The 16,193-nt window shown below is 31.1% G+C and overlaps 1 protein-coding gene across 1 annotated transcript in view; it reads left to right on the forward strand.

Moving 5' to 3' along the window:
* The first annotated feature begins 3,266 nt into the window (after positions 1-3,266).
* Positions 3,267-16,193, forward strand: part of LOC148600266 (chitin synthase chs-2-like) — a 32,023-nt gene continuing 19,096 nt past the window's right edge. The window contains exons 1-3 of the mRNA XM_088557671.1: positions 3,267-3,415; positions 4,025-4,123; positions 14,211-14,285. Coding sequence (XP_088413797.1) covers positions 14,221-14,285 — 65 coding nt within the window. The 5' untranslated portion in view covers positions 3,267-3,415; positions 4,025-4,123; positions 14,211-14,220. The remainder of the gene's footprint in view (positions 3,416-4,024; positions 4,124-14,210; positions 14,286-16,193) is intronic.

Here is a 16,193-nt window from a genome sequence, read left to right on the forward strand (position 1 = left end):
AAATCCCCCAGTTCTTATAAATTATTCCCAATCCCTCATAGAATCCCATATCCCATTTCTTATAGATTATTTCCTATCTCCCAAAGAATCTCCTATACCTATTCATTTAGATTTTCCAAATCCCCCACAAAATACCCTATCTCTATTCCTCTAGATCATTCCCCATCCCCCGTATAATCCCCTATACCAATTCCAATAGATTAATTCCAATCCCCCTTCAAATAGATTATTCCCAATACCTCACAGAATCCCTTATCCCTATTCCCATAGATTATCTTCAATCCCCCAAAGAATCACCTTCCCCAATTTCAATAGGTTATTTCTAAATCCCTAAAGAACCCAATACAATCCCCTTTCCCCATTTCAATAGATTATTTCCAATTCCCCTAAAGAATCTCCATTCTCACATATTATTCTCAATCCCCCTTCAAATCCAATTTCCTCATTCCAAGATATTATTCCCAATCCTCCGACAGCATTTCATATCCACATTCCTATATATTATTTCCAATGCCCCACAGAACCCCTCTTCGCCATTAAAATAGATAATTCCTAAACTCTCACGTAATCCGAATGACATTGCACTCCTTTATTTTGTGATTTCGTTATCAGCACAAGGTCTATTTGTTATATGTTGAATTTCAGTGATATGTAAACTATTGTTTTATCAAATCAAATAGTATTATTTTATAGATATAAAACGTATATGTATCTAATTTTAAAAATGTATATTTAACTTATTTTCCTATTCCCAATATTTAATATATCACTCCAAAACACCTATTCCACATTCTTATCTCTAATCGTAATCTCTATATACATATAATGGTAAATTTACCATATACATGTATCGTACTTATAAATTATCAGGATTCCTGTATGTAACCTTAGAAAGAATTGAACCAAAATATTGCCTGCACTTAATAAATTGTAAATTGTACTTAAATAGATTAATGCAAATCCAAAAACAGGGTTTCCACTAACACACCAAATTTATCTAGGAACTACATTTGAGCACGACTCCTCATATATAAGGAATTCTTTGAGAATAATATTTCTGGTTACATAGAACAAAATGACATTGTTGTTAATAGTTACAAAACTTGACAATTTAAATCGAACTTTAGCTACAAAACAAATTATTTCATATATGGTAGACTTGGTATATAGCTATCCCAATCGCTAAACATGTTCACGTGTATTGCAGTCTAGTGAATAAAGATGACACAACCTGAAACGAATATGGAATGTTTCAACAATTTGCTGTTCTATCATACAAGCTACAATCATAAATCAACAGGATATAGAACGAAACAGTATGCAGTAAAACAACGGACATAGATCAAAAGAGTTGTCTGCTCCTTGTTTGAGAATTCCCTTTTCATTTCATCAGAATGTATAGAATATTTATTGTCTTTTGTTTATCATTGTAATCCGAAGAGTAACGATTTTTTGTTAAAAAAAAACAAATGTTTAAACATTTTGAAATAAATTAAAGAGGAATAAAAAATGAAGAGTCACAAAATCCACGTGATCACCCGTAAAATGTTTAAGACTCAAGCACATTTTAAGATAGCAATATGTGAAACGCATTAAGAACTTGGAAAACAAATGGAAAGAAACTTAAGAGAACAAATATATATCAGTATCGCATTCTTCAAGTGACTCACTAAAATTGTGATAGCTATACAAAATAAAATGATATTTTACTAGTGTTTAACTAGAGTTGTCGTTCTTATACTTGAGACAGGTATTAATTAGTTCTATCTGTACAATGCGTCAACATTTGGTACGACCGGTGGTTGTAAAGGTGCTACAACAAATATAATGACAACCGAAAAAACTATTATGTTTCGACTTATTGATGACATGTATTGAAGATAAAGGATAATATTACAATACTTAAAGACAAAGCTTACCGTTATATTTTTTTTTAATTTAAGGCTATCACAATACAATATCTTTTGACAAGACCTTACAAAAGTCTTTTCATAAATAGTCTTTCTATGTCATTAAACTAGCCTTTGCTATTAATGAATAACAATCATATCCGTGTAAGTTATTCATGGTTGAAGGTTTTGTATTTCCACATTACAGATAACTGATATGTCATGATTGGGTGTCAAGCAATTGTTAATTCGAACAAGATGATATTCCCCTGTAATTAATACGTTTTTACGAATACGTAATTGTTTGTGATACAAATGTATTTATTGGTGAGTCATATGTAATAGTTCGTCGAAATCGCTAGTTTTAAATATCATACAGTTCTGTTAATAGCATGTCATTTGTATTGAGATGAAAACAAGACCTTTCAATAAAATTCTTCGACAGTGTTTACTCTGAACATCCAGGCTATTTAATATTTTTTAGTGATCTGACTTGCATATATTAATAGAAATTAAACCGCCATGTATTTAAATAACATGCTCAAGTATCTTTCAGATCTGCATTAAATACATTTAAACATAGTTTTAAGTTTTACATTTTTTTTCTTTCGTTACCAAGTTGATCAGAAGATAGTTGATGTGTCATTGTATTTTAGCAATGATATGGTCGCTAAAACTTTATGAAATTTAAAAAGACAATATAGCATGAATTTTTTTTAAAAATTGATATTGTAAAAATGTATTCTAAATAATACAGGATGTCTTGTGAAATTGTAAAAATGCATTGTTATACGCCAATGTTATTGAGCTTCCAATTAAGTACCATGTCGAATTTAGCATGATAAAAGAATTAACCGAACCTTGAATAATCCGAAAATTATCTTATCTGATACTTTTAAAGACCCTTAATATAAATTGAACCTTGTTAAACCGAAAAAAATCTTTGAGACTGAATTAATTTAGAAAGGTATTAAGACAGCATAACATTAAAACAATGAAATCACAATACAGGTTTACACACATTGTTAAACTTCAATGAACATGCTGTTATATTTTGGAAACCAATTAAAATAAGAAAAAGGCAGAGGTAAAGTTTAAATGCATTTCTCATGTTTTCAACGGGGCGCAGAACATTCTCAAAAGTAAAATTTGTGTAAACCATTACATGTAATTTAAAGCAATCATGTGTACATGACAGATTCTCGCTGAATGGATTGTGTCTGTCTTTTTTTTCAAAATCAAATTAGCTGTTAAAATCTAGGAAATGTATTCTTACCTACTACATTGCCGTTTAACATGTCAGTCAGTAAAATTTCAAAACTTCAACATTACATTCTCTACGTGTTTGTTAAAGGTGTAAAACTATACGGAAAAAAGATCCCATAACAGGCTATCCTGATTTAAACTAACAAAATTACAGCGTGCCAAATTCTCATTTGGAGTAGTATTTGAAAAAGTCTACAGGACCAACTTCCTGGTAACTCAGTCATTGTTATGTTATGACATATAGCAACGGATTGTTTCCTGTGAGTATTTCTTATTGACATTTCTGTGTATTTATTATGTTTGTATACAAATTGCATTTAATAAAGCATTTGAAATACAACTAACTTTCATTTTTCAAATTCATGTATTCATGCAATGATTGTCTTCGATTTTCCTGCAAACAATTTCCTTTTCAAAATTTTATATTACAGTCTTCGCGTACATTTCTTGAATTGTGCTTATGAAAATTATATTTATTGGAATATCAACATGACGGTATTCCAATTTTTTCACTTTCTTTTATTCAGGGCAACAATGAAAGACACATTATTCTGATTAATAATCTGGCTAGTTCTAAACATAACAAACACAAATTTGTCAAAATATAAGTTTGTGTATTGAGTCTCATATTAGATGTTATATGTGACATATTTTGTTTACTTTTGTGTGGTGTGTGTATTTTGGGTATATCTGTTAAGTTTACGGTTTGATTTACAGTCTGAAAGGGAAAGTCAGAATATCCATGAAACTAAGGTCAATGAAAGACAATAACACCGCACGTTACAAGCTTTTTTTGTATCTGGCTCTTTTATCTTTCAATTTTTTTTGTTGTGGTTTGGCTGCAATAATAACTAACTTATCGTTTTTAGATATTCTACAAAAACAATCATGGACGTTTAATCAATGGACATCTGGAAGAGGTGCTAATTTGATAGAGTTGAACTTGTCAGTGGTGAAGGAATAAATCGGTATTTATCATTTCATACTACACAAGTATATTCTCTCATACTTTGCACAGCTTTACATGTTGCATTACTACCCTGTACTATACTAAAGCTACATATCTATTGTTTGTTTAAAATTACCTTTTACTCTTAATTTACCAGACAAGTAACATATACCGATACTAACAAAATCAACAATAAATAGCAGTATTCAAATATTTATTTTGCTTATGGTTTATCATAGAAAAGACATAACAATTGTTAATGACCGTAAATAAATAAACACCAAGCTTTTCATTCATGTTTACCACCGCAATGGTGCAGATCGCATCACCAACTTGATATTTTATTTTAGAGTGTATTTTACTAAAATTGATTGAGTAACATTTCTCCAGTAAGCCCTTTTTATTATTTTTATTAGTTACAATTTAAATAAAAAAAAACGTTCTTGTTTTAGACCTTTCATTTTCGTATCAAGCATTAAAATACACGATCTAAAATTTCCATTTCAAGGATTATTTCAATATCCTGCGCATATGAATGTAGTAATAACTGACAAAAAGAAGGTTATCTACAGATTTTGAAATAAGTTAAAACATAAAGTTAAACTTTACAATATTGAAATTATTTTATATGCTTTAAATAATCTTTATCAAAATGTATGTATTGGTTTTATGCAGTATATTTGCCCTCTCTCACTTTCGGTTTGTATAGAAATTTGAGATGCACCTTATTTATTCAAATCGTTTTTCACTCAATGGCAGTGTCCTTGCGAAGTTCTGAAAAATGTTTTTTTTTTCAATGATAAAGAAATCAAATTACAAATTCATGTTCAATACCTGTGCTAAATATATCCAAATTAAATCTACAACCACACACAATGATATAAACTTCTAAAGTTATAATTTAGTCGTTTATATGCATAAAGCATTTCAATTAAATGAAACTATGTTTAGGAACAGGAATCTTCTTCGATGAAATCTGGTTTGCTAGATAATTTCAATTCCCTTTATGTATCACAATACGGTTCTATAATATTACCCGTTGTCTATGTTAATTGATTTTGCAATTGTAATTGACAAGGAATCAGTCATTTTGAAGTCAGATTTTTTCACAGGATCAGTTTTCAGTCACGCGAAAGGTTTTGACCTAATACTTTTTATATTACCTTTGTTGTTTTCTTGTTAAGGATATGTAGTTGCGGTTTTATCAGTATTTGATGCATTTTAGGAAATGGTTAAAAAAAAACCGCGTGTACAAGTAAAATACAACTATTCCTTGAAATATTGTTGTAAATGGTTTAAGTTGTTTTGCAATTATGGGACACACTTTCATCATATCAGACCAACATATACTCAGTAATATAAGTATATGCATTGAAATCTACTGGTATCGACTTGAAGCTATCTTACAAAACCTTATGTTTCTTACAGTATTGCAATTAATTGGACCTATGCTTATTTACATCGCATGGTTAGTTACTTTATTTATTCAATTTCAAGCTCTAATTCCGACATATTCAATACATATTTGATAATGGCGTATGTTTTATGGTTAATTGTCTTAATTGTACTTTTGTCAATTCTAGAATTTTGTCCACTAATTCGAAGGTATCTACTTCGTTCACAACATGATACTTAGTTTCAAATGAATGATTTGCTCCAATGTTTTTGATACATGTTGAAGATCTGCATTATTTTTGCTATATTAAACCGTATGATAATCACTTTTAATATAGCGTGTGCCGCTGTAGAACAGGATATTCTTACCCTTTCGGGGCTCTTTGTATCACTCACGTTTTTTTTTTTTTTATGGGAGTTCATATTACCATTACTTTTGTCTTGTTTCTTTTATCGCAGTTTTCAAGTTAGTCATTATAGTATTTTGTTTGCCAGGTTTTTGTCTTGAATTACAATGGCCAATTTTAAGACTGTGAAATGATTTGTATTTATGCATGGAGGCTCTTTGAACCAAATTAAATTTTAGTAAGAGCTACTTCTTTATGTAGCATGTGTTTTATCATTGTTCCTTCACTGACAGTTTTTTTTTCCAAATATTTTTATTATTTCATATTCATATGGGCAAACATTATTAAAGTTATTAAAAGTCAACTATTCATCGTACATGAAATATTAATATCGTACATTTTATAATTTATAAAATTTTATGTAGGAAATATTGATTGTTTTCAGAGTTAAATATTGAGCAAGCTATACATGAGAGGGTTTAGTAAACATAGCATAATTAATAGAAATATCTGAATAAGTTGATTTAAGTACACAACAGTAGTATCGTGTCGACTGTTGTTATAGGGAAATTTTTCGTCAGCATTTAAATTTTCGGAAGTGAAAAGTTTAACTATGCGTGTGTACTAAATCTATACAAATTATTTCGTTCATTTCAGTGCGTCGATTCTGACAAGAAGCAGGACATTAGACATTTAATAACTTTTACTGATTAGATTAACCTTGAGTACAATACGTTGACTGAATTCCATGGGATTTTATTTTGGAAAAGAAGCCTTCTATACACTATTCGGAATTTCTTACACCCTATAGAAAATCTACTGCAAATGTTTAAAATTGTATGTGATTAATTTACCACTTTGTCATTATTCAGCATAAAAGCAGTTGTAATGACTATGATATCTTGCTTAGATAATCTTCAAAGGGAAGACAACATTATGGCTACAAAAAACAGGTGGTTTTAATGTTATATTAAAGAATTGAAAAAGCCACATTTAAACTATAGTCTTTTCAGACTGCTATTTTTGAATACCAATTAGTGTTAAAATAGAATTTACTATACATATAATGTTTATATATATTTCCCTATTTTCTACATCAGGAATATCAAACCATGTTACCAAACACTCATTCCCTGAAGGATCGGTTACATTCCCACAATGTCAATAATAGTAACATGAAGAGATAAAAACATTATATATGTCACGTGTCTGTTTAGAGACTGAAATAGTGAAATTATAACTTTGATCTTTGATCGTAAACCATGTTCTCATTAAATCTTTGTACTTCATACAATTACTTTTTATTGATAAATTAATCTACATTTTATTAATTATTTTGTATATTCTTTGTTTTGATTTTATTCTTGAAAAAAACAAAATAAAAGTGTACCCTCCGCATTGGTTTTAGGTTTAATATGTTGACAGTCATGTTTTGTAGACCTTTTATTGGCTTTTTAGGAAACGTGATAACAAGTATTGCTTGTATTAATGTCGCATTTGTAGCATGCAGAATGCTAGAAATGACACCTTTTGATCTGATAATTATGAGTAAATTTTTAATACTCTGAAGCTTTAGATTTAAATAGAACTCAAATATACAGCCAGCTGCTTTTTCTCTCAAATAGTCTATTCACGTAGAAATCTTACCCAATGAAGATTTTGCAGAAAACAATTTGACTCAGACTTAAATCAAATGTACGTTTGAAATAGATGTAAATGTATTTATAGAAGAGACAGGGCACTCAAACTTTGAGTTTCTAGTTAAATTGTTCATTTTTTATGCTGTTAATTTGTGATAAAGTGTATTACAGAAAATGGGAAAACAAATGGGCTTGGAATGGTAAAAAACCTACACCACACTGTTGTACTACTATTCATCTGTAGGTGGGGCGTAAAATGGAGCTCATCATTACGGCAATATTGAAATAGGCTATAACACACCGACGCGTCAGTTGTGAGATGATTCAAATATGTCATTAACTGAAACAAAAATGTCATTAACGTATTAAATACAATCTATCGAACCGAATCAATTAGATTACACATAAAAACCTAGAGATCAAGGAAACAAGACGTAACACACATACAAAACTAAAATACTAAAATATTAACTCCTTTAAAAATCCGAGAGTGACATCATGAGCACCAGACGGGTAAACATGTAATGCACCGTCAGTGGCACTACAACTTAACTGTTTTGATAATTGGTGTACATTTCTTTGGGGAAAACAATAAACAAAAATCACGATAATGATTATAATATAACAAATCGTTGCTCCGAAGTCAAACTAAAACTACTTTTGAATTGATCTTTTTTGTCTGATTTGTAAGATTTTTTACGAGGATTATAAAATGCTTAAGTAGCATAAACAAAATATTGTAACCTAATCATCATTTAGAACTTAAGTTTAATAATCATTAGGGTATAATTGCTTTTATGGGGACTTTTGCAGCTTACTTTAGGATATGGGTTTTACCAATCATTGAAGACAATAAGGTGGCCTGTAGGAGTTTAATTGTTCGTTCTTTGGCCCTTTGCAGACGATTTTCTCATGGCAATTATACCTCACTTCTATTTTTATAATAATGCTTTGTTCATCAGAAACTTTTTAGTTAAACTATACTTGAGTGAAAATTATTGACTCGTCTTTTCAAATCATTATCATATTCCTCACAAGCAATCAAGCGTGTACGTTATACACAGCAGATATCTATGAAAGACTTGACATTTAACCTGATAATAACACCTTCACGATTAGTTGGTTTTCATCAAACTTTACTTGGTAGTAAATAATTGTACGATCAATTCAGAAATATGTATTGATGAGCTTGTCAAACAGACGTTGTGTACATTTGCACATGACTTAGGTGTAACGAATAAAGGGCGTATTAGTTCGAAAGCTACTCCTTCAATTATTTAATGTATTTACGCAATGTTTAACATTTGCTTCGTGAGTGTTGCAGTTTTTTTATTGGTTAAAGATTTCCTCTATATTTTATGTTAGTCCTTAGCATGAACGTGTAATTATGTATCCAAAAAAAGTACTGTAGCAGTTTATATCAATTCTATTTGTAACCGCGAACAAATACACTAATTAAAAAATGGAGATTTTGGTACAGCGAGTGCAAAGCAATTTGATTGCGGATTCCTTTCAATACAGAATCGGGGGTAAATAGTTTTCTCAAATTAATTAATATACATCAGGGGTCAATTGAATTTTTTAAGTCTCTTTCTTAAACAACATATTTTTTTTTATTTGGAACATGTATTATCGTTTTCTTTAACGAATTGAACCAACCATAGTTTAATAGAGCTCTAATGTATAATACAGTGTTGATGATTTTTCAAGATGATTTAAGCTAACTAAGGAAACAGTACTCAATACTGACACGTTCTGAGATTTGACAAAATAAGGAGATTGAAATTGTTTGAAATAAATAGTTTTTTTTTTATTTTGAAACGTGCAGTTCAAATTGAATTATAATCTCGTATTGATTTATATATAAATTTTGTCATATAGTGTCACATAGTTTCATTTATATGGCAATATGAGATGACAGGATAAACAAATATCTTTACTGACCCGTCAAAGTTTACAAATAACATGCACAAATGGGAGATTTAAACAAATAATGTCTTCTTTGTTCAAGTGATACCATTAAAATTCTAACATAACAATGTAACTTCTAAATGTACTTGTATTTTTCTGTTAGTCAAAGTTCATTCGGAATAATATAGCGTTTTTCCAATAAAATGTAAATGTTCACAAAGTTTGGAAGGAAATACAAATTAACACAGCTTTTACTGATTTATTGTCTAATTTACTTCTGTATCATGCTGTTTTTGGGACTAGCTGCAGCCTGCCCTATGAGGGTTTCCTCTTCGTACATTGAAGCCCCATGGGTGGCCTTGACCTGATTCGATTGTTGGCGTTTCCATCGATATGTCTGATAACCACTAGGACAAAAATGGAAGTGACCCAAAATACACCGATTAAGTCAATTACAATATGCAGCGCAAAGTAGACGGTTATTTCACGTTCGGTGGCTCTGGTAAAAATATTTTTACCATCTTTGACCCAAGGAATAAGTTTTCACTGCGTAAGCAATGGTTGGTAACCATTAACACTATCTTAGCTTCATCATACGTATACAGCAGAATTAATTTAGTCTTCGAAAACCACTTTGATGAAAGCTGCTTTGAAAAAAAACTCTGGTAGTAATTCCATTTTTATTTTACAATTTGTTCTTGAAAAAAAAACAATCATTATCAATCATAATTTAAAACTTTTCTGGTACTAACGTATCATCGTAGATGTTGACGTTTATAAAGTTAAAGAAAAAAGAAATTTAATCCACAAAAATATTGAATTACACTATTTTTTAAGAGTTGTTTTTTCATTCTCATTTGATTAATTCCAATCATATCAATACAGGTACGTTTTTTCGTGTTTCGCAAAAAATTAAAACAAACAAATAAACAAAACAAAACAAAACAAAAACAAATAATAATAATAATAATAATAATAAACGGTTTTATTAAAATGTGAATAGAATAAAGCATACCGTGTGCATAACGAATATGTATACGAAATATGTGTATGCGTTTGATACCATTCTTCAATATAATAATGAATTCAGACACTAGTCTTGCAAATGGGTTTATTTATATATTTGGAAAATAATGAAGTTCAATGATATGTAACTTTAAAGAGAAAAAAAAATGAAACTAAAAGTTGTGAAAGTTGGTGAAAGACAATATGAAATACTTTTCCTGCCTTTCACCGCTTGCACAAAGTCCAGCGCCCTAGACAACTCGCTGGCCGGGTCATTCCTCTTCGTAGGATTAATCTAGGGCTGTAACTTAGTACACGATGTATGGCAGTACGGGACAGTTCATTTAGATGTTATTATGTAGGATAGAGGATCAAATTAATGATGCATGTCACAACAAATCAATATTATACAACATCTCAGAATGTGACGACTCTATTTGCTACACTGCTCCATCTGATCAAATTGATACAGGGAAGATATATAAACGTATAGAAAGGTCTGAAAAATTTTCAACGATGTTAGAATTGTTAAATTTGCAAAGCAAATTTTTGGTCGTTCCCTCTGCGGGACTCGAACTCTTACCGTTGTGACATCATTGGGCGCTGGACTTAGTGCAGGCAGTGTTGCCATAGATGTCACAGCGGTACGAGTTCGAGTCCCGCGGAGGGAACGACCAAAAATTTGTTTCGCAAATTTGACAGTTCTAACATCGTTGGGAATTTTTCAGACCCTTAAGTTTACGTTATCTTCCCTGTATCAATTTGATCGGATGGAGCAGTGTAGCGAATAGAGTCGTCACATTTTGAGACTTACAACGTCTCAGAATGTGACGACTCTTTCGCTACACTGCTCCATCGGATCAAATTGGTACACGTCTCAGAATATGACGACTCTATTCGCTACACTGCTCCATCGGATCAAATTGGTACAAGGAAGATATATAAACGTATAGAAAGGTCTGAAAAATTCCCAACGATGTTAGAACTGTCAAATTTGCGATGCAAATATTTTGTCGTTCCCTCCGCGGGACTCGAACTCGTACTGCTGTGACATCTATGGCAACACCGCCTGCACAAAGTCCAGCGCCCTAGACCACTCGGCCAGCTAGGCTATATTAAAATATAGCTTTCGCTGGCCGGGTCATTTCTCCTCGTAGGATTAATCTAGGGCTGTAACTTAGTACACGATGTATGGTGGTACGGGACAGTTCATTTAGATGTTAATGTGTAGGATAGAGGATCAAATTAGTGATGCATGTCACAACAAATCAATATTATGCAACATCTCAGAATGTGACGACTCTTTCGCTACACTGCTCCATCGGATCAAATTGGTACACGTCTCAGAATGTGACGACTCTATTCGCTACACTGCTCCATCGGATCAAATTGGTACAGGGAAGATATATAAACGTATAGAAAGGTCTGAAAAATTCCCAACGATGTTAGAACTGTCAAATTTGCGATGCAAATATTTTGTCGTTCCCTCCGCGGGACTCGAACTCGTACTGCTGTGACATCTATGGCAACAACGCCTGCACAAAGTCCAGCGCCCTAGACCACTCGGCCAGCTAGGCTATATTAAAATATAGCTTTCGCTGGCCGGGTCATTTCTCCTCGTAGGATTAATCTAGGGCTGTAACTTAGTACACGATGTATGGTGATACGGGACAGTTCATTTAGATGTTAATGTGTAGGATAGAGGATCAAATTAATGATGCATGTCACAACAAATCAATATTATGCAACATCTCAGAATGTGACGACTCTATTTGCTACACTGCTCCATCGGATCAAATTGATACAGGGAAGATATATAAACGTATAGAAAGGTCTGAAAAATTCCCAACGATGTTAGAACTGTAAAATTTGCGATGCAAATATTTTGTCGTTCCCTCCGCAGGACTCGAACTCGTACTGCTGTGACATCTATGGCAACACCGCCTGTACAAAGTCCAGATGATGTCACAGCAGTACGAGTTCGAGTCCCGCGGAGGGAACGACAAAAAATTTGCATCGCAAATTTGACAGTTCTAACATCGTTGGGAATTTTTCAGACCTTTCTATAGTCTGAAAAACTTAGTCGGTGTTTTATTTTATGGGAACTTCACAGATGGTTATGTTAATTTCCTCATGTTACTTTAAGATGATGAGATATATTTCATTTGTATTCTCTTCGTTTCCTGTAAATGTATGTGATTGACAAAATAATGAGTATCATCATTTAACCCGTTGAATTTGTTCTACCCATGTTAAATTTCAACATATCTTTCCATATTTTTCTTTCTTATTGAAGCATTTATTTTTGACAAGCATACATGTATATGTTTAAAATAGATTTTTGTGCGTTTAAAGTACATAAAATCACATGTTTCGTAAAATGGTATTCTTTTTATGTGTGATTTTGTATGTTTTATTTTAGTTGTTTTATTATCTTTTGTCGTGTTTGTCTGTTTTCCATGTCCGGTATTTGTTCCTGGATTACATTCTTTTGATTTCCTCTAGAATCTTGGTTCTCTTGATAATTTTTTGCAATCCTATAGATAAAACATATAATTACTATATGATTTTATTTATGTTTTTTTTCGTGTATCAATTTATCAAATCAGAGATAAATATTTTTGTTCATGCAAGTCCTAAAACATATGAAAACACATGTTGGAATTTTGTCAGTGCACCGCTGTCATACAGTCTACTCGTCACTGTGCTTCAAAAAAAACAATTCAGATTCTGATACAAAGCCAACATCTAAATTCCAGATTAGTTTACAATACTTTTACCGTTTTTTAAAGTTCAACAAAAATTAAATGCTTCTACATTATACTACCGACGTTTACAAATCATAAGGAAAAAAATTTAGGACATGACAAAAGTTGTTTATATTGTGAGCTTTAACACTATAACGGTTTTGTCTCTTTATTCTGAATATTTGCTGAACTACTGTTTTGTAGAAATACTGTACATGAAGTAATAATCGTTTCTTTCAGAAAATTAAAAGTAAATTAAATTATGTTTTGGTTAGGTCCGGTTAAAAATATCATTGACCGAACATACGTCTTTTGAACAATGATTCACGAAATTCTGTCATCTTTCAATTTCATTTGAATCTCAGTTTTACTTCTTTGAGTTCATGTTCTCAAGCAAAAACAAATGCTAGAATATAAGTTGCTTGAAAGTTTATTTTCATGAATTCTGTGACTGTACTATTAAAATCAACCTTATTAGTATATTAGGTAATTAATTGCACGATGTCTGTATAACAGTTTCCAGTAAATGTCGTAAGGTGGACATGTTGTTTACTTGGCGTTTTCATACAGTGGTATTTACTGAGCCTGCAGTGGTCTATTAAATATATATTCATGAGTACAAATGTCTGTTTCAATTTCTCTTTTCAAACTTCATTCACTTAGACAAAGTTCATTGTTAATATTTTGCACATACTATTGATAACTCCTTACATATGATACTATGCTATATGGTTGATTATTCTATAAAGGTTGCTGAATCAAAATGACAGTGCAGTATGATAAGCTACGTGTCGTGTCTTACAATCCTACACAATTGGAATAAAATAAAACCATTGGTGTAAAAGAAGTTGCCTCCACTAAGTGTCATTATAGTGTTCAATGTAGTCAAAACGGCAGTGCAGTGGGAGTAACTAATTGAAGCGCTTAACTATCATACACACCTTGAATTAAATTCATCCAACAACGTCAAAGGAGTTAACTCCACGATGTGTCTCTATAGTGTTCAATTCAATCAAAATCTAAACACTCTCATAATATTAGTATTGCTTTTTTAATTGTAGATCATTCGACATGGCTAGAGTTTTGAACCCAAACAATTTGGATTTAAAAAAGAAAAAAAACAATGATATCCCAGAGTAAGTAGTTATTTTATTTGTATGTTTCTGTATCACTTCAATAGTAATCACTGATACATATTCAGGATATTTGAAACAACATCAAGTGTTCACAAACGTTTGCAAAACCTTTCTGTCTGTATTTGGAAGGTTGTCTCAAGAATAATGCATTGATACATGTAGTTCATTACAATAAACAATCCAAATCGAAATGAGCTGATGTCAGTTATCTTACTACTTAAATGTGTGGTAAGAAACGAAACGTCATTGATTCAACTTATTTTTGGATTGATATCTACCTAATCATCTGGTTATAATTCCTCTGTACAACATTCCAGAATATGTAGAAGATGCAATATATTCATTAGTGCTATTTTTTTTATTTTTTTTATTTTTTTAGTATTTAGAAAATCATAAATAATAAGAAGTAATTGACACAATTCACGATTTGCATGCCCTTTTCTGTAGTACCCGAGTAAAATTAAATATGTGCACCAAACACACGTACACATATAACCAAATGGAAACAAGCTTGAAAGCGTACGTAGGCATAGCAATTGTTATATTAAAACCTAAATTCATGCGGTAAATACTCGAGCGTATATTATAAAATCGTTAAAACTGTCGATGGAATATGTAAAAGGATACAGGAAATTGGAAAAAATGAAAATAATATTACATTATGTCAATGTCACAAAGAAACTAAAGTAAAGATTACCGATAACATACATTTCTATTTAGTCAATAATGTGTAGTTGATTATGAGTTGACCCGGAACATACTGGTAACAAACTGGAAGGTTATGATCGATCGCTTGATTTTATTCTATCAATGTAGCCAACCTTATACTTTTGTTCGAAAAGAAAATAATTATGAATGAAAATGACAATTTTTCACCGAAGCTTACGATACATATTTAAGGGGTATTTAATTAAATTTAACGGTAAAGTTATATTCAAATTCGGGGTTCCAATCCATTTATGTTACTATGTGTTTACCAATCTTATTTGATGAAACAGTAATGGTCACCTTTTCATTAATAAATAGTTTTATCTATTTGTAATCTTAAGAAAAGTAAAACCTGAAATGATGATGCTATAAACACTTCTAAAATAAAAAATTTTAAATTCATACCAAATGTATAAATAAAAACACTTGTAGGCCCATGTAATACATTTGTCTATATGATTATTTCCTCAACAATATTTGTATTAATTTTAAATTTGTTAAAGTTGCATTAGTTGCCAAATTTGTTCAGTTCTGGTTGTATTGAATTTTGATGATCCAATGTAATAAGTTTGTAGTAATGCAATTGAAGCAATAAATGCCGATAATACCTACAAAAACAACGTTTTTTTAATCAAAGAAAATCGATAGCTCTGAACTAATTATTTTTCGCCATTACTTCGTAAGATTGCCGACAGGACAATCACCTGGTAAAATAACAAAAAAAAAAAAAAAAACAATAACGGATACACAGGTAAGCAAATTTCTTGTTTACATTTCATTTCATCTATTAATTGATTAGTTTTCAAATAAATAATGACAATTACTGACCATGTTTGTGTCACATTATATCACAATACGTAAACTACAAAAAGATCCTTGCTTTATATTCGAACCCTTTTTCTTTTACGGCTTGGGTTCGTCGGTCTTCCTTGCCGTTGATTAACCACTTTCACTTGCAATCAGATTTAAAAAAAAAAAAAGAAGAATCGACCCCTGTAGCATCTGCGCGAATTACGGTCTCAGAAGTTACATACATATTGATTTATCTAGGTCGATTTTTTCTTGCAAAACAACAAATGTATCGACACCTATTTCATGCATTTTATTTGTGAATATCAAATAAAATTATGCAGGGAAACTATATAATTTAGTATACATAATTCAAAGTTAAGGCATATTGTAACAAAAACAAAAAAAAAA

This window comes from Perna viridis, chromosome 13 (genome assembly GCF_037379345.1).
Source record: "Perna viridis isolate PV_CMFRI_1.1 ecotype Kerala chromosome 13, ASM3737934v1, whole genome shotgun sequence".
Lineage (NCBI taxonomy): Eukaryota > Metazoa > Mollusca > Bivalvia > Mytilida > Mytilidae > Perna > Perna viridis.